The following is a 22,953-nucleotide window of genomic DNA, read 5'->3' as shown; positions in this document are numbered from 1 at the left end:
TTTTTTATGAAAAACATTATTGGTATTATTTGAAATGCACTATATATATTGAAGTGCACATATTGCACTGTGGTAGGAAATCCATGATTTTATTTTAATAGTGCAAATTGTCATTAATGCATAATTACAAATACTGCATCAGTACCAACATAAAACTAATGGCAGTGGCAGGTTTTAAGTTTCCGTTGTGAAAGTGAAACTAATTTTCAGTGCATACATACATATAATAATTAAATTCTGTATAAGCACAGTCTTGGCCATCATTAAGTCTTTACTGTACAGCATGTAAACATTTTCTTGACATGATTAAAACAACATTTTTGCTGATTTTACTTCAGAGAGATTTTTGCCAGCGCAAAAGTTGCTACCAAAAAACACACTTGTGGGCGAAGCATGACCAGGTCAGTTACAGAAATGCGGTAGACCAGTGAGTATTGGTACATACAGGATAACACTACTGTTGTTGTTAATAAAACTCACATACAAACTCCAGTTCAGAAGAGATTCATTGATTTATTTTTGCATTTATGTTATATATTAGGGATGGGCATGTTTTTCTCTTCACATACATTGTATATGTGTGTCTGACCAACTGAAGAAATACTTGACCCTGTTCACACCTGTACTTCATCTCTCCGAAGATGTGTGATAATGCCAGGGGTGAACAGTGTCAGAGAAATTCCATAAATACAGCAGTGGGAAAAAGTCATAGTAGTTTATTTCTATTTGAGTCAAAACAGCCATTGAGTGTGGAAGCCCATACCCGTCACTTACAATAAAACAACCCAGTACCCAATTATTTCCTTATATTATTAAGTGAAATGGCATTATTTCTCATTATTCTGAGATACTAACTCATCGTTTAGATTATCTCATATTTTGATGAGATAGCAAGTTATTATTTTGAGATACTAAGCAATATTTTGAGATACTTTTATACTTTAATTTTGAAATGATTTCTTGATTTGTTTGACATGATTTTTGAAATAAAAAGCATTAAGCATAAGCATTTTAGCATTAAGAAAAAAACATTTAACAAAAATGTCTTAACAACTAATTTAGGGCTACACAAATAATAAAAAATATGTTGCAAAGTTTTTTTTGTTTTTTTTATTTTTGTTTTTTGCAGAAATTTCCCCCAGGAGTCAATGGTCCACTATATCTAGTTATTAATAATGCACTCAATGTATTGGAGTAAAATATATGATAATGTGAAGAAATAACTTCTCTGGTATATATAGCACATGGAAAATAAGAACAGTGTCGAATTCCGTTTTGTGTAATCAGCAAAAAAAAATTATAGCATGACAAGTTTTTTATAATTTCATATTGCACCTGACATTGCACATCCGGTGATGTGTTTATTGCTCATGCACACATTGCGATGGAGATGCTGAAACGATATTTTGTGCATCCCTAAATTAAATAATATAAATGCCAAACATATCAGTATTTAGTCCAACCTTTTTACCTACTTATTACAGTTTTCTTTCACAGGTTTAGTCTTGACAAAACCCATTTAACAATGTTGCTGTCTGGACTCGGTCATGTCCAGCAATTTTTATTTATCCTTAAGCTTAAATTTCCTTTTCTTTGTAAAAGCTTCTTGGTCAGCATTACATCCCTTCAGACAGCAGTCTTTTCACAGTGAAAGGATAGACAGAAACACCTGTGTTTTTCTTTTTTTTTTACAAATTAGGTTTTTTAGGAACTTTAGGTTTATTTAATGATTTTCCTTTGACTTCATTTGCAAATGGTCTCTAAGAAATATCTCCTGAAAAAGGAATAATTTAAAGCAACACTATGCAGCAATTTACCTTGAAATAGAATAGCGTCTCTATTCTTACTACTCCAGGTTCGGCACGCTGCTACCTGCACTATTTAACTTTGGGAAAGTGGGCAGGTGAACACTTGCAAGAACTGTGTAACGCTGCGTAACCCGAGTCTGATGCATATCAAATCCTGTCATTTTACTCTTAGTCCACATGCTTCTTTCACTTTCAGTGACAGTTCTGTATCTCTCAGCTTGTCCAGAAATGCATGTGTAAAGCGTGCCCTTAAGAGGTGACTCAAAGCACTTTTCAACTGTAGGGGGAGCCTAGCACCAAGAATTGGCAATTGTTTTGCCTAAAGTTGCTTTAATGGCTGTTTTCATTGAAAATGCAAGACCTCTGACTTTTTGGTACTGTAGCTTGGCTTAAATGCTGCAATTTTACTTAATTTGAGACGTAATATCACAATGAAATATGAGAAAATACCAAGATGACATTCATGTATTTCAATAATCATGCCCATCCCTATCACCTATTCATACGTGTTACATGTTATGATTTACTGCCTTGAACATTCCCCACATTTTCATTTCACATCATGTCTTGTACCCTCCATCTCCCTTTTTTTTGTTTATGTATGTGTGTGTGTGTGTGTGTGTGTGCGACGTGTGTATGGCCAGTACTGCCGGTCCAGTCAAGTTCAGAAAGAATGCCACAGATCAGGCCATCATGCCAGTAAACCACACCTCTGACTCTGCGCCCATCGGCAGGCGGCAGGTGAAGCGCCGCCACCGCCGACGGCGGGAGAGCAACAGTGGGGGCGGGGCAATGGGCTGTGTATCAGAGTGTGTGGACCATTCCAAACGCTCGCATGCACACACACACACGCATGTACACTCCGACTCGTCTTCCGAGGATGACCAGCAGCGGTGGAGGGAGGCTCGCTCGTGGAGCCGCGAGAAGGCTCGGCGCAGGCGCAGCAGTAGCCGAAATGTTCCCAAAGTCGCGGCGGGACGGGACGAGATGGAGCTTGTGCCCGTGGACGCTGACGAGGGCCAGAAAGAGAACCGGTCGCCACGGGTGGGAGGCCATGCCCTCAAGAGTCGCAAGAGGTCATCTGTGAAGAGGGAAGAGCCAGAGAGCAAAGTGGTCAGTCATGGCAGTGGGAGGGGCAGTGAGGAGGAGGAGCAGCAGCCAATCACAAAGTCGTATGAAGAGGAAGGGGCGGGGGACGCAAACATGGGCGTCCCAACGGCTTACAAATATGCAAACGTGGCCGATCAAAACGGCACCACTCAGCAAGCATGCACTGACGATGAGCTGGAGGTGTGCAGGTGAGAGAAAGACGGGTGGATGGGCGGATAGACAGACTGAAATAAAAGCAATAGCTCTATTTATTATTATTATATTGTATAGCAACCACTAGAAACCTGAATAGTACCTGCACATTTGTCCGTAAGATCTTATTGAAGTACAGCATCTGAAAGGAAAGGCTATACAGTGTATTCACCAACCTTTGATGTTTTCCTTATTTTCCTATTTGTCAATTAAATTATGTCATTTAAATACATAAAAAATAGTAAAATAAGTGACTACATAAGTATTCACCCCCTTTTAAAGTAGCTGACCTAATTTGACAGAGGTCCAGGAAGTTGATGCTAGTATTCTCACAAGTGAAATGGAGATCACCTGAGTGCAGTGAATGTGGCATTCTAAGCCTGATGCAGTTGCACTGACACCTCAGATTGAGGAGTCGAGATGTTTTGGTGGCTACATGTTTCCCTTGCTTGTTATCCACGTTAGCCTTGTAGTTCCAATCTAAAAACTTGAGAAGCAAACCATATACAGTGGCCTCCATAATGTTTGGAACAAAGACACTTTTTGTCCATAATGTTTGGAACAAAGACACATTTTGTCCATAATGTTTGGAACAAAGACACATTTGTTCCATAATGTTTGGAACAAAGACACTTTTTGTCCATAATGTTTGGAACAAAGACACTTTTTGTCCATAATGTTTGGAACAAAGACACTTTTTGTCCATAATGTTTGGAACAAAGACACTTTTTGTCCATAATGTTTGGAACAAAGACACTTTTTGTCCATAATGTTTGGAACAAAGACACTTTTTGTCCATAATGTTTGGAACAAAGACACTTTTTGTCCATAATGTTTGGAACAAAGACACTTTTTGTCCATAATGTTTAAAACAAAGACACTTTTTGTCCATAATAAAGACATATTCTTTCTTGGAAAAATGGCTCATAGGCAGTAGAATCATAAAGTCACCAAAACATCTGGACTGAATCTGAGGTGTCAGTGCAACTGCATCAGGCTTCCTTGGCCTGCCAATCTCTTTGCAATTAATGAGATAAAAGAGGGGGCTGTGTAAAAAAGTGGACATTATGATATATGTATGCAAATTCCTACAAATGAAAGTCTGGCATATGTTTAATCACATCTGATTGGTTTTATTTTGGACAATTTTTAAACTTTGGAGCAGAGGGAGGTGCGAGGGACATATCAAGGAAAATGTGTCTTTGTCCTCAACACTATGGAGGACACTGTGAGTCTTGGCTGATTGACTACATTTAGGATAAGACTGGAGTCGGCTATGCTTGATAATTCCTCTAAGGTCGGGTAGGGAAAACTTTCACACGGATGCTCTGTGAACGAGTCTGCTGCGTTGTGTGTTTTGTAGGATCTGCCACTGCGAGGGCGACGAGGACTGTCCTCTCATCACTCCGTGCAGATGTACGGGGAGTCTGCGCTTCGTGCACCAGGGATGCCTGCACCAGTGGATCAAAAGCTCAGACACACGCTGCTGTGAGCTCTGCAAATATGACTTCATCATGGAGACACACCTCAAACCCCTGCGCAAGGTACAGAGTTTTAAAGTACATGCTCTAAACTAAATACCTGATAACTGAGCTTATCTAGAATTAGGAGCCATCTGGCATAGTGCAGAAATCCAGGTCCTTCCAAAGTTGACAGAATTAGTAGAATTCTATTCAATTCCTTCATGTTTTATGGTTTCCTGGCCCTGACCACCTATTTTTGATAGGGATGAGGTGAGGACTTTGGAAAGGCAGTATTCTCCTGCCTTGTCTATTCCACAACTACCTCTGATGTGTGTTTAGGGTCACTATCCTGCTCAAACACCCAGTTGAGTCCAGGTTTCAACCATCTAGCTGATGGTTTGAGGTTATGCTGGAAAATTCTGAGATATCCTTTTTCATTATTTTTGTCTACTGTGTGCAAAGGTCCAGTTCTACTGTCAGCGAAACAGCCCTAGAGCATCATGCTACCACCCCCATGCTTATCTGATGGTTCGGTAATGGCAGTTTTCACTTTTTCTTTAGGTAAAACGACCCTAGATCCTAGAGGTTTCCTAACATTACTCAACAGCTAGCATAAGACACACTTAAAATACATATCTTTAATGTGAACATTTAATTTTTCTTCGATATAATATTGCCGTAAAATGATCCCAATAAATCTACTCCATGGCCTGAAGAAATAAGCAATTAAATTATTTACTTTTTCTGATATGGCTGATATGTGCTCCCCTGTCAGTCTTTGTTTCTGTAGTTACGATATAAAAAAGAAAATATCCTAAATTCCCTGAAACACATTTATAACACAATATAAATTCATCATGTATTATTGTTCTGGAGAAGAGAAGTTTGAAAGACTGAATTGCATATAAAAACCTGCCGCTTTGCCATCAGCAGCAGGAGTCTGAGATCGCACAATTAGCCGCGCTCTGTCCCCTCATCACCCTTGAAGCGATGTTGGCCAGCACAGGCATCTGTTAGCTGGTATAGTGGAGCTGGGGATCCAGCACAGTTCCAAAAGAGGTGGTGGCGGGCTCTGCATGTTTTGGAGGAGACATGTGTTAAGTCCTTACCCTCTCAGTGTGGGGCGCATTGCTAGTGCTAGGGGGGAGTTAGGAATGGGTGGGTTCAAATCACATATATGTTTATTTTGGTGGTGCAATGAATAACATATTTAATACCTAAGCTATTCATTTAGTGGTCAAACCTGGAGACATGAAAGTTCCCCTAATTGAGGAATCACCCCAATGCAACTTCATCAAAGACACTCCATCATGTGCAACAGACGGATATAGCCAACCAGCAGCTTACCAAGATCTCAGAAATTCATGGCACACATCTATGAAAAATAAATATGATTATTACTCATTTATTGTGATTACTGCTGTCGACCAAGTCTGATTCACACAGTGCAGTTTCCATAGTAACCCTCATATATGTGCGCAACAGAGAGTGTTGGAAGTGTATTCTCCTCACTCACCTCAGAGATATCTGAAAGCCTAAAGAAAATAAAGGAGTGCAGATGTTGTAAGGGTTAGTGAGCCTCGTTTATCAATATCTTATTAGGAATTTTCTTAAATTAGTTCTCGAGAAAAGTCCTAATAAAAAGTCTACGTCAAATTCTTGACACTTTTAAAGCACAGAACTGTTCACATATGATTCCATGATGATTCCATTCTCCTTATAATCTGAAGAAATCCTATAATAAATTTTATAATATAATCATTTTGTTCAGTCAGTATAGAAGATTTTTATAATAGTGAACAAAATGACCAGTTTTTAATGGCCTGAAACGTGTTTGACAGCAATCTAACATTGCCACCCTGTGGCTGTTCATGGAGTTGGTACACTTACTCATGCTGACTACACTGAAAATGGATGGTTTACTCCAGTAATTTAAACCTAATCTCTATACCTGTCTGCTGCATCTGTATCATATGGTCAAACACCACTGAACATATCCTGGAGCTGCCCAGTGCCTTCTTTCATGAGTGTGTTTTGAGTCAACAGGCACTTCTTGCTTAGACAGATAACTTAAACCCCTTAAACGGCCTATGGCTTGCTGGCGGGCCGAAAGGGTTGTTACCAAAGACCATATTGAACTTGGAAATGGCTGCAAGGAGACGTTGCAAGAGACATTCAGACTGCAGTTCTCGGACCAGTCAGGCCCAACCGTTGGCATTCTGACATAACGCTCTCATAACGCATTTTGCTTTTGTTGCATAGTCCATGGTAATGGGAGGGGGTGTCCACAAACATTTGGACATATAGTGTATTAAGGCCTTTGCATATTTCTGCATCCTCTCTGTTTCTCTATAAGTGGGAGAAGCTGCAGATGTCTACAAGTGAGCGCAGGAAGATCTTCTGCTCCGTGACGTTTCACCTGGTGGCTGTGGTTTGCGTCATCTGGTCGCTCTACATCCTCATCAACCGCACCGCCGAAGAGATGCGGCAAGGCAAGACCAACAATGGTAAAATCACACATACACGCACACGGTCGGCTGTGGATATTGTATAAAGCAGAAATGCTCAGCTTGTTGTCCTGGAGATGTACCGCCCACCTTGCAGAGTTGGGCTCTATCCTTAATCTAACACACACTAATAATGATGGTAATGAAGGTCTGCAATGGGTGTCTGAATATGAAGAGCCAGGGGCATTGATCTGAACTCTCCAGGGTGGTAGATCTCTATTACCGTGAATGAGCACTCCAAGATAATGCGGTGGTTTTCAGCTCAGGTCCTGGAGCACCACTGGTTAACAGTGTGTGGAGCTTTCCCTGCTCTACTAGATCCAGCTCATCTCAAAAAAGGGGCAGGTAATTAGTTGTATTAGGTGAACAGGGAGCAGGAGAAACTGTCAAACGTTCAGGATAGTATACCTGCTACTCCATGATCAGGACTGAGAACTGGTGTGTGCATGATGTAAAGTAAAATACACTGAGGTGGCAGTTTTTTAGGTACCCCTACCTTGTACCTACCTGCATTGGCCAATTTTCTGTTGGTGCACTTTGTAGGTTTACAGCAGACTGTAGAAGCCCACACAGGACCACCATTGACCAGTTCAGCTCATATTCTGCATAGGATCTCATCTAGCCCTTCGTCAGGAGCATCGTTGGCTTCTTAACTGATGAACGGGACACAGGGGGGTTGTGAACGGGCAATAGTCAGTCACCTAATAAGCTGTCAACTCAGTGTAATGCTGCTGTAGCAGTCAGTGTAGAGCGTAACTCTATAATACTATGGCATGCTCTTATTGCACACACAGCGTTGCTGCGTTTGTCCCCTCTCAATACCGTAGGGGTGCTGGAGTGGCCTTTCTGGACCAAGCTCATCGTTGTGGCCATTGGCTTCGCCGGCGGCCTCATCTTCATGTACATACAGTGCAAAGTCTACCTGCAGCTGTGGAGGCGCCTGAAGGCCTTCAACCGCGTCATCTTCGTGCAGAACTGCCCCGACTCCGCCCGCAACGGAGACGAAAAGGCCCCGCCCCCTCCGGCCACCCACAGCAACGGCAGGCATGAGCCACCACTCGTCTCCTCAGCCGCCCCCCAGACCCAAACGAACACGTCATGCCCCGCCCCGGCAGGAAGTGCAGAGGTGGCGCCTGTTTGAGGAACATGTGGGCTGGACTGGGGGAGGGGGAGGCGGCTGGCTCTCGTCTTTTCCCAGGATTGGAGGCGGGACTTTGGACAACTGTGCGTTGTTTATTACTTAGTGGGTGACTTTCACCGCATGGAAATGTGGAAGTGTGAAAATGGTGTATTTAGGTAATGTGCAAAGCACCAATGGTTTTCCTTTCACCCGTAAAGGGAGAAGTCGTCGATCTTCTAGTTCATACATCAGTTTTGTAGTGCGTGAAAAGTCCAAGGTTTCCTGCCGTGCTCCATTTACCTCAGAAGTCAGAGCTGGGAATGTCACCGAAGACTACTTCAAAACCTTTCTAAAAAGAAGTGATTTGACAACCCTTTGATTTATGGCAGATCTAACCAACATATGTCCCATTTTTTTTGTCCCAGGTTAGCATTGTTAGCAAATCCAGTTGATAATGATGCATTATACAGTATTTTGCACATCCCAACATCAGGGAGACACTTCCACAGATAGACGTTGGACAGTACAATGAGAGTTAATGAGACACAAATAGATACAACTGCTTTTACTACTGTTGATGTGAGGTGCAGCCATCTTGGATTTTGAGCTCTGGATTGCTGAGGCTCTTCCAACTTTCGGTGTTCAGGTTTATGTTGTTTTAGCTGGTGAGTGAAAATTACAGAGCCTGCTCCACTGCACTCTGTGGTAAACAAACATTCCAAAACCAGGGATATTTTTTCCAATGTATGATCCATTTCCACTCAAGTCACTGTCACTAGGCCCTCTGAATTAGTCATATAGCCTAAATACAAACATTGTGAATCTAGCATACTACCAGCACACTATAAGCAAGCTAACATGACAGTTTAATTCAATACAGTTGCATCTAAATTCAATTTGTTTGCAGTTCAGAGTAAATGTACCTTTCTGTTCTTTCTTGGATGCAGAAATGTACATAACCTCATGGCTCTAGGGTGGCACAACTGCCTAACTGCCTGCCTGTAAAGAGACCAAAGTTCCAAGTCCCATCAACACCACAGCCCTCCATGGTCAGGTGTCTGGGACCAGGAAGGCCTCACCCCAAGTGGTAAGGGCAGTTCTAAACTAACAGATGGGAATACAACAGTAAACACTGAGAGGGGAGAAACATATTTTAGCTGCAGCTCATTAACAGTTTATACAGCTGTTTAAACTACATTTTTGAGTTAACTGCATGAAGGATGAAATGTCAAAGCTATACAACAATTATTAGGTTTACAGCAAAGCGCTGCAAGATGTTTCTCATAGACACCATTCAATTTTCCCAACCATTGGTATGAGTAAATATGTGTGTTCTTAGTTTCTACTGTTGGGACATCCCTTAAAATAATAGTTATGGAATCAAATGACCAAATGATTTTCAACCCACTGCTCAGGTCCCCAGATCTGCATTGTGCTGGTTTCCTGGTCAGGAATTAAGCCCAGTACTGGACCTTATTTTCTTTGTATGTAGAATCTCTATTTAGCATTTGGTGTAGTCCAGAGCTTGGCTTAATCCCTTCCTGGGAAACTGGTATTTAACTGGTATTGTACAGGCAAGCAGGATGCCTTTCCCATCCTGTACAATTTCAGAATCATTCAATCAATGTTTACCTTCTAGATCATTTAAATATCTGAGAGAACTTCACTAAAGTTCCTAAACTCTTAAAAAAAAAAAAAGAGGTATTAAGAACCATGTTTGTGAAAAGCGATATGCGAGTGTGAATAACCTTTTAAAGTATGGCTGACATAAACTGACATTACAATATAAAAAGAAAAACTCAACTTTTTTCCACCATATTTCACCTGAAGTCAAGGATATTGGGAACATTGGGTCCTGAATATAAATACTGCACAATAATTATAATAAACTAAATAATAATTCTCTGGCAGATATCATTGAAAATCACAACCATGGAAATTTTCCTTTTGTGTCAAGCAGCAAAAACTCCAATTTGCCTTATAGGAGCTTGAACGTCCTGCAACGTGACTATCGTGCATGTTCACGTTGCGATGATGATGCTTAACCGATATATATCATCTAGCTCTATTCTAAATGTCTAAAGGTTCTTCACACTATGGTTCTTTCTAACATTATGACGAAGAAATCAATAGTATGTTCTAGATAAACCACAGAAAATTTTAACTAAAAGCGACAGAGCGCTTTAAAAGAGAAACGTCTCTAGATGGTGCTTCTTGGATATTTATTTTATTTTCTCTTTACCATGATCATAGATTTCAACAACTGTATGAGACTTGCAGGTATTTATGTAAAATTTGATGAGTCAAATGTGGCTGAATGATTACATGATTCATAAAAGTGTCTATTTTGGAAAGTTAATTCAACCGTAGAGGTTTATTTCTTGAGTATTCTTGCTTTTTTAAACACTGACTTTTTGGATTATGCAGGTGACTTTGGAGAGGGTGTAACTGGCATGTTGGGCCTACCGTAGTGAATATGGTTGGCTTCTAATTTCTATTCTGTCACCATGTTATCTGAAAGTCACTAGTGTTGCTAATGGTGTTTTACTGGCACCGATTTACATGGACGGCAGCTGAACACCACCATGTTTTTTTTTTTTTTTTTTTTAATCATGTGTTGACTGTAGCATTTTGTCCATTTCGGTTAACAAACCGTTTTTCCATTCCAAGACCTGCAAAAGCACACACTTCTAAAACCACTAATCAGAATCAACTATTATCTCATCCAACTGTGAGCCCTCTAAATTCATTGTGTGAGACCTGGGGTTATTTCACACAAAGCTGAATAACTTAAGAAAACTGATTTTCCAGCAAAAATATCCATTCCATTAATGGATGTCACAAAACCACTTTTTCAGTTTTGAGCATCGTCCGATACCGATCCTTTCAAAACTACTAAGCTTTTAAAACAAGCTATTTTAACTTAGGCACTCAAGATCTTCATCTTTTCATGTAAAAGTAGGGACATCTTGCTCAAAACAGACAGAAATAGTTACCCACCCAAGTAAATGTGGTGTCACACTTCATGTCCTTCAGCTACTTTGGAATACTGGTGGTTTGAATTTGTAATATGGCAGTTGTTGTGTACAAGGTGTCAGAATTTCATGATGAATGGGCCAACAGAAGTGCTCCAAAATGTTCTGGAATCAAATCTTTTCACATTGACGTCCCTGAAAAGGAATGATCTAGATAACCGACAAAACCCGCTGTGTGAAATAATCTCCGAAACAGATAAGCTGTGCAAAAGAGGGGGGTGAATGTAAACACTCAACCAATCAGTGTAATAAACTTACAAATGTAATGATGAAATCTGGGGGTCAATGTTTTATTGGAGCATGAATAGGGCAGAGCCACGGCACCCCTACCGTGACAGAGTTGCATACCGAGAGACCAGGCAAATGCCTCTCTACGTCTACGTCTCACCCATACAAATTTCACTGTCGCTCTGTCAAGCTCGCGCTGTATCAGGAGTCAGTTCTCCATACGAACCAGAAGAGTCACATGACCGCAGTCCATGCTTGTGTTGCATTAAAGGTCATCTTCCAGAAGTTCTGTGTCAGAGTCCTGAGAGACATCTTCCTCACTGCCCACATCTTCCTCAGCATGCACCTCTTGAACTGTGGTGTGTTTGCTCTCTGACCCTTTTGCAGAAACCTTCCTCATCTTGATGTTGGGCAGTTTCTTCAGATCTCCATTCCACTCTCTTTTCAAAAACAGCCAAACAAACACAGCGATTTATTCAAGGATGATTCTGACGTTTATATCACTGTCACGCAAAAACCCTGTATCTCTGCATTTTCACTTTTTGACAGGAAAAGACTAAAATCTTTTAGAAACTTATATCTTTTCTGTATACTTATATCAGTTCCTGTTTTGGAGACACAAGCTTTTTGTGAGACAGCGATGTAATGCTGCAAGCCAACCAAAACAAAAGCAGAGCTTATCGATTTTGTTCTCTGTTAAAGAGAAAATCAGCCGGTTTCATTCTGCGGCAAAATAACAGGGTGGTAAATAGACTTGTCAAATGACTTCTGAGCCTTTTTTGCCCTAAACAATGTTTAATACTCAAGAAATGCATGCTAAGACCCTTCCAACCCTTTCTATGGAGAGTACAGAAGATTCTCACCTGAAAGTCTTCAAATGTTTGGAGTTGATTATATCTGGGATCTCTGTTGAGGTTAGAGACATATCACTCAATGGTCTTTTTAATTGGACAAATAATAATATATATAGATATATTTGAATAATCTCTGCACCCACCGAAGCCGTTGCCCTCGAACTCTGACCGTTCTCTTTCTATGCTCTGCTTTATGACGGCCTCTCTGGAGCCATGCAGTCGACCCTGACGACCTTTGATGCTGTTTGCCAGCTCAATCTGCTCCAGCTCGCTATCGAAACGGTGTAGATACCTGGGAAAGAAACCACGACAAGCTTCAGTCACCTTTGCAAGTTCTCTAGAGTCAACTTCAAAGTATTGGGACACCTGCACATTCAATGTTTCATTGGAAATCAAGGGTATTAAAGAGAGCTTATCCTGCTTTTGTTGAGACAGTTTGAGTAACTGTCTCTACTGTCCAGGGAACACCAGGAGCAGGGTTGGAGGTCACTGGCAAAGTGTATGGCCTAAGGGACATAAACTAAAAACATGTCCACCTTATCCGCAGTGCCACATCAGATACAACCATTAACCATCTAAATAATCTAAATTCTAACATGGGCAGAGTCACAAACTCTGAAACGTGAGCAATTGTAATTGAAATATGATGCAGTGCTTACAGTAAAAATACTACACACATACACAAAAGCCTGGACTTGGTATTATAGATCTATTGCTTTTATACAATAGCAGAAGTATACAATAATATTTTTAACAAAATAAAGTAACTGGCATTACTGCCAGTTCTTTCTGCCAACAAGTAGTTCCACAACAAATTTTATTATTGTTATTCCTAGGCAACTGTAACCATTCCAAAGCATCAGGACCGACTAAGTGGAGGTTCGTTAAGGTAACTGTTGAGCCCAGTATACAAGTATACAGTCCAAGATAACTGCTGATACTACACGGCTCATTAATTGTGGTACAGATAGGGCCAGAGAACCGTCGAAGTGCCAAATTCAGCCAGAGACGTCCTATCCTTCTGCAAAAAGAGCTGATCAGCTTGCTGGTTACGCCAGAAGCAGAGGATGGTTTACGTTCTAGTAGGGAAACCAGCCCATCCCCACCCACCCACACACACACACACTCACAGTAGCCAGGACAGGCCGAAAATGCACAGTTTTGTGCTTAAAAACTATTTTTGAGGTTGTCAGATTTTATCTGTGGCTTTGAATGTGATCGAAATGGTAATTTGACAAAGATCCTGCGAAGACGGCCGCAGAGCAGCTCAGCCTGTTCAAGTGTTGTTTAGTGGGAAAAGGCTTTGCTGTGATCACAAACATCACAAAAATCAGCACGGTCTGAACGCCTCTCAACCAATCAGAGTGTGAGGTCGGAAACTAACTGAATAATAAGCCAGAAACCACAGACCTGAATATTCCAATTAAATGCAGATGCGCCTTCAATGAGTTCTGGGTGCAATTCCACTCCTTACCTCTCAATGATTTCACAAGCGTCCTGCTTGGAGTATTCTAGCTTTTCCGCGTCAAGCTGATTCTGGAACCACAAAAGTTTGTCCCCTGTGGAAAACAGAGACAACATCTTGAGCTCAGCATCCTCTATCCAGATGTGACGACGAGTCCTCTGTCATTCTCAACAGCGTGTAATAGTTGCTTACATCAGTCACATGCATGCAGAATTATGGGCAACAGAAGACCATGAAGGCCGGAGGCTGCATTTCTTGGCTGCATTTGAAGGATACGTCTGATACTGAACAGCCTGAACAGATGGGAATTACTGGCAACCAGTAGAAAGTACAGGTACTTGGAAATGTGACTTTTTCTAATAGACATTGCTGGGATTATTCATTTGGGGGGAAGGAAAAGAAAACTTACCAATTACATTTAACCGTCTGGCCTTTTCACTTTTCACCCTGCAAAACAGACGGACAAAAAAGAACTTTTTCTTTAGGGTCCTCTTAATGCTGAATATCAGCCAATACTGATCCGATCTTTGTGTTTGGATAAATAATACTGCCACACAGTTTTGATAACATGAGCTGCTGATTAAAACTTTCTGTTTCTGTTTTGATTGATTCAGTTTAGCAGAGACTTTTCTTATCAGACTGTCTGATTCTCCTCCCAGACACCCAATACATTTAAATATGGCTGAACTGGCCCCAGTCCCGATCTAATGAATCGCATCGGAACATCCCAACTTACATTTAAGGTCTTTGGCCTGGAGTCTTGCTCAAACAAAAAGAGCCCTTCTTCGGCATTGTACATTATAGCATTATACATTAATGTCCCATCATTAAACCTTATGGCATTAATAGCAACTTTGAGAATGTTGGAAAAGACAATGTTGGAAAAAGGGCTACAGAAAAACAAAAGGCATGTTTTTACATTTACATTTACATTCATGGCATTTAGCTGACACTCTTCTCCAGAGCGACTTACAGGGTTTTCGTATTACAGATGTGGGCCAATGTAGTGTTAGGAGTCTTGCCCAAGGACTCTTATTGGTGTAGCGCAGCACAGTCACCCAGACCGGGACTCGAACCCCAGTCTCCCACATGGTGAGGCAGTGGTGTTATCTGTTGCGCCTCACCAACCACATCGCTTACTGTACCAGATTAATTAAGTCACCACTGGACACATGATTAGATTGGGCAAATATTTACAACTAATATTTCCAGTAATCATATGGTACTTGGGAACAACGCTGCCTTTCCCGTGACAGACTAGGGTTTGATTCCCTGGCTGAGGAGCCCACACTTCACCAATTGGAGCCTATGAGCAAAACCCCCTTGCACTTACACTTTCGTCTAGCCCTGGATAAGAGAGTCAGTGAAATGCCATAAATCCAAAGGAGCAGAATGCACAGGTGATGCTGGACTACTGTGCTAAAACATCTGTTTTATTATTATTAACCCTGCTGCAACTTGTAAGAAGCATGTGTACTTCACACACCTCAAGGATGATTCTCAGCACCTCTCACATTAGTCACATGGGACCAATGTTTGACAGAAGACCGTCCTAATTTCACTAATCATCGCCCTAATTATGGTCTCCTGTTTCTGGAGAGTTGCCTAGACGTTGAATCCCATCCCAAATCGACTCATTCCTGCCTTCAGAAACCCTGGACGGGCTAAATAGGGCGTGTTAGACTTGGGTAGGGGTTAGATAGCTAGCTAGCTAACATCCTTATGGAAGGGAGCTCTCCAGCGTGGCTGGAGACCAAGCTCATGCACATGAGGACTTTAAGCCTAGCCAAGAAACTTCTGGGTTACTTATCTAGGTTATATAAAAAGTTAAAGTTAAGTATTCCAGTAAGTAAACTACGTTCAGCTGGAAGACAGCGGGAGGCTCACTTTTCCTTGCGGTTGAGTTTGGCCTCAGCTCTGGCCATGTACGCCGCCTTCCTGCTGTACGGGTGGACCACCTTCTTCTCCTGCGCCCCCTTCGCTTTCGCTGCTTTAGGCTGTAAAGGCAGAAGCGCACGGTGAGGTTTAAAGAGCAAACACACGCAGCTCAGGTCCTGTTTCGTGTTCGTGTATAAACAGACTGACCATTTCTGCTGTTTGGAGACACTTCTATCCACATGTGTCGCGAAGAAACACGCGACGAACCGCCTGTATTTTTGGTCCCCCCCGCCACAAATGCGAGCAACACATAGTTCCGGTCGAAATATGGTACCGAGGCGCACAAGCTGTAACCCCATATTTAGTCTTTGACTCTTTGATGTCAAGGCAAAAAAAAAAAAAAAAAAAAAAAAAAAAAAAAAAAAAATATATATATATATATATATATATATATATATATATAATTTAATTATTTTTTTTTATTTTATTTTTTTTTATATACAAAATTAAATATACAATATACAAATATACAAAATTATATAGGCAATTAAACCAAAGGAAATAAAGTAAAACACAGTCCAGGACTGTGTGTGTGTGTGTATATATATATATATATATATATATATATATATATATATATATATATTTAATTATGTTTTATTTTATTTTTTTATATACAAAATTAAATATACAATATACAAATATACAAAATTATATAGGCAATTAAACCAAAGGAAATAAAGTAAAACACAGTCCAGGACTGTGTGTGTGTGTATATATATATATATATATATATACACACACACACACACACATTTTTCACCCCAACTTATTGCTGCTCTCATTGCAAAATTACTCAAGCTCTGCCCAGGTTGCAAAGGGATCAGTCGTGAACAGCCCTTCATTGGACTGAGGACTGTGGACTTTGACTCGGCCACTCCAAAACATTCACCTTGCCTTGTTGTCTTTAATTACCATTTCTGGGCAGCTTTCTGTCTGCTGTCTGCTTGAAATCACTGGATTTAACTGGTAAGGAACCCGGGCTGCAGTCTCTCCCATCTCAGCTGCTAAAGCTTTTAACTCCTTTACAGTTACAGTCATAGGTCTTGGTGGTCTCCCTCATTAGTCTCCTTTTTGCACGGTCACTCAGTTTGTGAGGATGGCCTGCTTTAGGCAGTTTTACATGTTCCGTATTCCTTCCATTTCTTCATGATGGATTTAACTGAACTCCAGGGGATGTTTAATGACTTTTTTTGTATTAATCCCTTTAAAGCCTTTTCTCCGAGTTCCATGAAGTATTCCTTCAGGTGTCTGTATACTTAAATAAAATTAAGACCGTATCAGAGGTTGAGGGCAAGCCATCTGAGGTGACAAGAAATAACTTTCAGTGGTTGTCTATACAGATGTGTAAAAGTGCATGTATTAAACATTGCTGTGTCATGGCGCTCATGTCTAACAACAAAAAATGAACAGGACTTAGGTCTCATAGTAGTGAGTGTATATCGCTGATGGCTAGGTTTTTGGAAGAATGGACCAACAGAAATGCTCTAAATTACTTAGCATAAGCTCTTATTTTTGCCTTCTTCTGTAAAGTCACCATTTTGGACAGCGACAATATGAGTAAATACTGTATATTGCTAATACTATACCATAGCTAATACTATGCCATACTATATCTTACTCTGTGCTGGATTTAGGTCTATGTTGGGCATTATGCTTGCTTTTGGGAGAATTTGACAACAAACTGTGAGGCGTTAGCGCCCCCTGCTGTACTGTTATGCTCAAATGAGCGTTTTAGAGTTTATGTTTATGTTCTTGTTTGGACAGAGATTTTCGTAACTGCTGCTGGAGACAGAGAAAAAATGTGTTTTCAAACATTTTTGGATACGTGTGGATGGGGCCAAACACAACAACAATTCCACATGTAGATTTCAATGTTTACACACAGACAGGGTTTAAAACATCTAAAGTTCAAACATGATCAAACGAAACATCAATGTTAGTTTGCTATCAAATTATTTATAATGAAAAATAAATCAGTTGTCCAATCTGATTCTAGGTTTCGGACTGGGTGTTTCACACAAGAGCTGACATTACATAGGCTAACATAACATAGGCTAGTGGATGTGAACCGACAAGTCAGTTGAAAGCAAAATATTGTGGTGTCCACCGTTCGGCAAGTGCATTGAGGCCGTGTTTATGCAAACTGTGGTCACGGAGGAACTCTGGGTTCCAGCTATCAGGGAACTAAATTTATGTGTTTAACCTTTGTTCTGTACCTGTTCAAGCAAGTGTATTGTGTGTTTAGGTGCCGGCTTAGCATGTAAACACTTGTGAAGTTACCATGTACAAAAAGCCTGGTGTGTTTAGTGACCTCCAGCATTGTGTTCCAGTTTTAGCTGTATCCAGTGAATCATGGATTCTTTCAGCATCTTTTAAGATGTTAAAAATACAAGAGTGTAGAATTGGGTAGGGTCCTACCAATATCCAGCAACTACGCAATTGTTCCTAGCAAAAACGTTAAAGTTTAATACAACGGTCTGTCAGTGTCTAGTTGATGTATTTGGTACAAAAAAGGTTAACAGATCTCTTTCTCTACTGCCAGTCCCACCTCCCTAACCCACATGGCTAACAGGGTTGGCATTGATGTTTTTTTGCTATCCTGTGAGAGGCTGTGGTTGTAACCAGTGCCAAAGATGTACATGTAGTAGAGACCGATTCTCACTCTGTGCTCTTGTCTGTACTTGTGTTCCTGTGGACTTATGAAATGTGACCAGTTGCAGCCCAAGTACTGCTCCATCCAAAACTTCACATCTAGCCAAGTACACTCCAAATTCCTGTATAATTGAGGATGCATTAGGATGAGACTTGTGTGGCCAAAAATCCCAGAATGCACTATACACCTGGATGTACTATAATGCTTATGGGGGGAAATGTATTATTATTATTATTATTATTATTATTATTATTTTTAGCACAAATACACATTATATTTGTAGGAAAAGATCACTGCATACCAACACAAAAAACAACAACTTCCAACTGTGAAGCATGGTGGAGGGAGTATCATGGTTTTGCACTGCTGTGCTGCCTCAAGGCCTGAATAATTAACTGAACAAGCTGAAGAGACAGTGGTTGGGTGTGCATCACAAGACAAAGACCAAATGCATTAAGGTAAACCTACTACATAATAGTTGAAAAGAAGATTTGTATTTTGGCCAATAAACCAATATCAAGATACTGTGACATGAACTGAAGAAGGCTGCGTTTAAGGCATCCCGGAAGTGTTGAACAGCAACTCATTTGCAAGAGAAATGGTCCAAAATTCCTCCTCAACATTGTGCAACCCTTACTTGCAACTATATTAAATGTTTGTTAGAGGGGGGGTGTATATATTCTTAAATTCAAGAATTCACTTACTTTTTCTAGCCTGCACTGTAAATGTTTACTCAATATGCTCAATAGAAGACAGGAACAATGCAACTGATTGCGTCCTTGGTTTAGTTAGGTTGTGTTTGTCCATAATTTTGATTGAGATAAAAATCAGACCACTTTTTATTAGTAATCAATGCAGAAATCCTATTAATTCCAAAGTGGCTGAGCAAGAATAGCACAGAATTGCCTCTCTGCCAGGTAAGATGGTCCACCTTCAAGATGCTTTTGGGAAACTGGGCTTTAGTTATTTAGATTCTGATCGAGCTCTGCATGTGTAGACTCAAGAAGTACAGTGTAGATGTCAGACCCTTTCCACTCCTGTCCAGCTTTCTTTCCTGAATGAAGGCGCTGATGTCTTTTGAGGGTACCATTCTCTCTGAAACTCTTCCCGCAGTCTAAACAATGGTACGGTTTCTCCCCTGTGTGAATGCGCTGGTGCACTTGGAGATTTCCCTTGTTAGTGAAACTCTTCCCACATACTGGGCAAGAATATGGTTTCTCTCCGGTGTGAATGCGCTGGTGCGTTTGGAGATTACTCTGTACAGTAAAACTCTTCCCACAGTCTGAGCAGCAATACGGTTTCTCTCCTGTGTGAACGCGCTGATGTGTCAGAAGATTACGCCGGTCAGTAAAACTCTTCCCGCAGTCTGAACACTGATGTGGTTTCTCTCCGGTGTGAAGGCGCTGGTGTTTTTGGAGGCTACTCTGTACGGTAAAACTCTTCCCACAGTCTGAGCAGAGGTAGGGTTTCTCTCCTGTGTGAACACGCTGGTGGACTTGGAAATGAGTTTGCTGGTGAAAGCTCTTCCCACATTCCGAGCAGTAATACGGTTTCTCCCCCGTGTGAATGCGCTGGTGTACTTGGAAGTGACTTTGTTGACAAAAACTCTTCCCACAAACTGAGCAATGATACGGTTTCAGTCCTGTGTGAATGCGCTGGTGTGTTTGGAGAAGGCGCCTGTCACCAAAACGCCTCCCACACTCTGAGCACTGATGTGGTGGTTTCTCCCCTGTGTGAACGCGCTGGTGGACCTGGAGCTGACTTTGTTGGTGAAAGCTCTCCCCACACTCCAAGCAAGAATACGGTTTCTCTCCTGTGTGAATGCGCTGGTGTAGCTGGAGATGACTTTGTTGATGAAAGCTCTTCCCACAGTCTGAACACTGATATGGTTTCTCTCCTGTGTGGATGCGCTGGTGTCTGTGGAGGCTACTCTGTACAGTAAAACTCTTCCCACAGTCTGAGCACTGATGCGGCTTCTCCCCTGTGTGAATGCGCTGGTGTATTTGGAGGTTATATCTGTCGGTAAAAGTCTTTCCACACTCCAGGCAGTCGTATGTTCTTGATTTGCCTGACCTTCCCTGCATTAGTCTGTGAGATGTATTGTTGTGGGGAGAATCACATGAAACTTGCTGAGAAAAAGAGCTTTCAGATGCCATTTCAGATTTGAGCAGTATTCTTCTTTCTGGCATCTTGCGATGTGTTTGTGTGCTTCATTTCTGCAGGAGAACAAAAGTCAAATATCAAATGTTGGGCTTATTAACAAACCTATATCATATGACTTCAACAAACATGGAGGATTATGAATATGTCACTCATCACAAAAAAAGGTAACCTGGTCTCATCAAGGAAGTATCGCTTGATATGTGTAAAAAAAAATAAATAAAAAAAATACAGTACAAAATGTAACCAGAACCAGTAGCAGAGGTGGCAGAAGGGCACATATGTGAGTTAAAGTACAAATGTCCCAGCTAGAAAATACTTAAAAAGTAAAAGTTGAAGTATAGTTTACATCTTTTATAAGTAAAAGTTCAAGTAAAAGTATAAAAGTTCACACTACAAAATGTACTTAAAGTAAACAAGTAAAAGTGTGTGTTTTTCACATAATTGTAACAGTGTACAGTTTTGAACTAGTAGAATAACAACTGACACCACCCATCTAAAATCAACAACCCTTTCACTACCGTTTATCTGTGTTAGATTCCAGCTATTTACTGGTACTAAGAAATTTGCTTAAGATACAGTAACTGTGATCATAAATATAGAACATGCTGTATAAAGCAGTTCAAATATTGCACCTATCAACAGTATATATATATATATATATATATACTGTTGATAGGTGCAATATTTGAACTGCTTTATACAGCATGTTCTATATTTATATATATATATTTGAGTTTTGTACAGATGAACCATAGAGTCATGCATAGAGGGAGGAGTCATAGAGTTTGATGTTCACAGGTACAAATGACCTCCTGTGGCGCTCTGTGGTGCATTTGAGTGGAAGGCGTCTTTACCGAATGTGCTCCTGTGTCTCATCACTGTGTTGTAGAGAGGTTGGGAGCCATTATCTATAATAGCATGCATCTTAGACAGCATCCTCCTCTCTGACACTGCCATCAGCGGCCTTGCGGATCAGTTTGTTGAGTCTGTTGGCGTCTGCCGCCCTCAGCCTTCTGCCCCAGCATGCAACAGCGTAGAGGATAGGTGCGGACTGACTTTGGCGGACTGCTATTTCAACAGCACAAAGCTGGAGTGTACGCACATTGGGCACACGCCTGTGTTGACAACTCACTGCCAAGAACACACCTCATTTCGATCGTCGACCATCAGCGTAGATATATTGTTATACTGTTGGCGGGGTGTAAGATCCTTGCGCAGGGTGGATGATAGAACCCTAAAAGCAGCACTAATACACAGAACTGCAATATACGCTACTCTATAACTACCACTATATTAAATATACACAAATATTCTCATATAAAGGGGGTCCCATGTTAGGAGCTCTCTGAAAGACTCCCTGCTCTGATTAAGTGCTAAGCTAAAACTGCTACAGCGTGTCAGATGGGAGTGAAGGGGAGTCCACAGTTCTGTTGAAGGACTGATGCTCAGGTGTCTGTGTGTTCAGGGCAGCTGAGATGAGCTCATTTCAAGCAAACAGCAAAGAGAGGTCCAGATCTCAGTGCTGCAGTTAGATACCAGCTGACAAACTACACAGGGAGTGTCACTGTCAGCAATCCTGCATCCGTAAACACGAGATCACTGACAGACTAGACACCCAGGCTAATGCTAACGCTAGCGCCAGCGGGTGGATGCACAGACGCTCATCATGTGTGTACAGGATCTGCTGCGCGCACACACACACACACACACACACACACACACACACACACACACACACACACACACACACACTCCACAATCACAGGATAGAGAAACTCACTGTTAGATCCAGACATACTGGACAGAAGGGTAAAGACAGGGGGAGCAGAAGCATCAGTAAAGGGTCCGCTGTACCGGCTGTTCAGAAACATGCCTGAGAAACTGAGGAACAAATAAAACGTAAACATTAAAAGTTGAAGTACTTTTCAGAAACGTTAAAAGCTTTACCATGTCTGAGCAATAAAACTAACGAAAATAACGAAACACAACGACAAAAAAACAGGCAATGATTTTCAAAATCACTTCTATATCTCTCACAGAAAATCAGATCCACTGCTTTATATGACTTATTTAAAAAAAAATTAAGTAAATATTTTTTTTATCATAAAGGCAGTTACAAGTTACTTACGGCAACAAGATGCTAAAATAAATAAAATAAAAATATATATGTACACACAGCAACATAAAAATATGAAAACCTAAAACGTTAAAAACACTCACACGTTTGTACATTAAAATATAAATTAATTAAAAAAGAGTTTTTTTTCTTTTTGAAGAAACTTTTTGCTAATATTTTTTCTCTCCATAAAAAAATATAATTTAAATATGAAATATTATGCAGCTGTAATAAATCTCTTACACTGTCAGCCAATAATAACATCATTATTATACTGATTATTTTTTTTTTAAATAAT

At 40.7% G+C, this 22,953-nt stretch overlaps 3 protein-coding genes across 8 annotated transcripts in view; 1 reads left to right on the top strand and 2 right to left on the bottom strand.

The window, feature by feature from the left end:
- marchf1 (membrane-associated ring finger (C3HC4) 1) overlaps positions 1–11,521 on the top strand; it is a 31,882-nt gene extending 20,361 nt beyond the window's left edge. The window contains exons 5-8 of one of the 3 annotated variants that reach the window (XM_072670323.1): positions 2,543–3,106; positions 4,474–4,654; positions 6,930–7,080; positions 7,875–11,521. In XM_072670323.1, coding sequence (XP_072526424.1) covers positions 2,543–3,106; positions 4,474–4,654; positions 6,930–7,080; positions 7,875–8,221 — 1,243 coding nt within the window. In that variant the 3' untranslated portion in view covers positions 8,222–11,521. Of the gene's footprint in view, positions 1–2,452; positions 3,107–4,473; positions 4,655–6,929; positions 7,081–7,874 lie in introns of all 3 variants that reach the window. The other 2 variants (XM_072670321.1, XM_072670324.1) reach the window with 2 other exon arrangements.
- tma16 (translation machinery associated 16 homolog) lies at positions 11,502–22,388 on the bottom strand. Of its 3 annotated transcripts, none has more exons than XM_072670355.1 (7): positions 22,320–22,388; positions 15,670–15,779; positions 14,192–14,229; positions 13,792–13,876; positions 12,461–12,609; positions 12,327–12,369; positions 11,502–11,903 (listed from the first exon to the last, which is right to left on the bottom strand). In XM_072670355.1, the coding sequence occupies exons 1-7, from the start codon at positions 22,371–22,373 to the stop codon at positions 11,729–11,731; spliced, it is 654 nt and encodes a 217-aa protein (XP_072526456.1). In that variant the 5' UTR covers positions 22,374–22,388; the 3' UTR covers positions 11,502–11,728. The 3 variants fall into 3 exon arrangements, with proteins under 3 accessions (XP_072526456.1, XP_072526455.1, XP_072526457.1); XM_072670354.1 differs by lacking the exon at positions 22,320–22,388 and adding an exon at positions 16,636–16,869; XM_072670356.1 differs by lacking the exon at positions 22,320–22,388 and adding an exon at positions 15,868–15,968.
- Positions 16,898–22,393, bottom strand: LOC140546883 (uncharacterized). 2 transcript variants are annotated; one of them, XM_072670330.1, is made up of 2 exons: positions 22,320–22,393; positions 16,898–20,592 (listed from the first exon to the last, which is right to left on the bottom strand). In XM_072670330.1, exon 2 carries the CDS (start codon positions 20,563–20,565, stop codon positions 19,336–19,338), a length of 1,230 nt encoding a protein of 409 aa, XP_072526431.1. In that variant the 5' UTR covers positions 20,566–20,592; positions 22,320–22,393; the 3' UTR covers positions 16,898–19,335. The 2 variants fall into 2 exon arrangements, with proteins under 2 accessions (XP_072526431.1, XP_072526433.1); XM_072670332.1 differs by lacking the exon at positions 22,320–22,393 and adding an exon at positions 21,394–22,171.
- Positions 22,394–22,953: the final 560 nt, after the last annotated feature.

This window comes from Salminus brasiliensis, chromosome 24 (genome assembly GCF_030463535.1).
Source record: "Salminus brasiliensis chromosome 24, fSalBra1.hap2, whole genome shotgun sequence".
NCBI lineage: Eukaryota > Metazoa > Chordata > Actinopteri > Characiformes > Bryconidae > Salminus > Salminus brasiliensis.
Note: the sequence above shows the minus strand (reverse complement) of the source record. Positions and strands in the feature narration are given on the sequence as shown.

What these genes read in the sequence shown, in the direction of transcription:
- tma16 (XM_072670354.1), bottom strand. Translation starts at nt 16,761, where the DNA reads ATGACTGTAACTGTAAAGGAGTTAAAAGCTTTAGCAGCTGAGATGGGA. An exon ending in AAACTCAACCGCAAGGAAAA is followed by an intron (nt 14,230 to 15,669) that starts GTGAGCCTCCCG and finishes TCTGTTTTGCAG; the next exon opens with GGTGAAAAGTGAAAAGGCCA. An exon ending in GCTTGTGAAATCATTGAGAG is followed by an intron (nt 12,610 to 13,791) that starts GTAAGGAGTGGA and finishes TTTCTTTCCCAG; the next exon opens with GTATCTACACCGTTTCGATA.
- LOC140546883 (XM_072670330.1), bottom strand. Translation starts at nt 20,565, where the DNA reads ATGCCAGAAAGAAGAATACTGCTCAAATCTGAAATGGCATCTGAAAGC.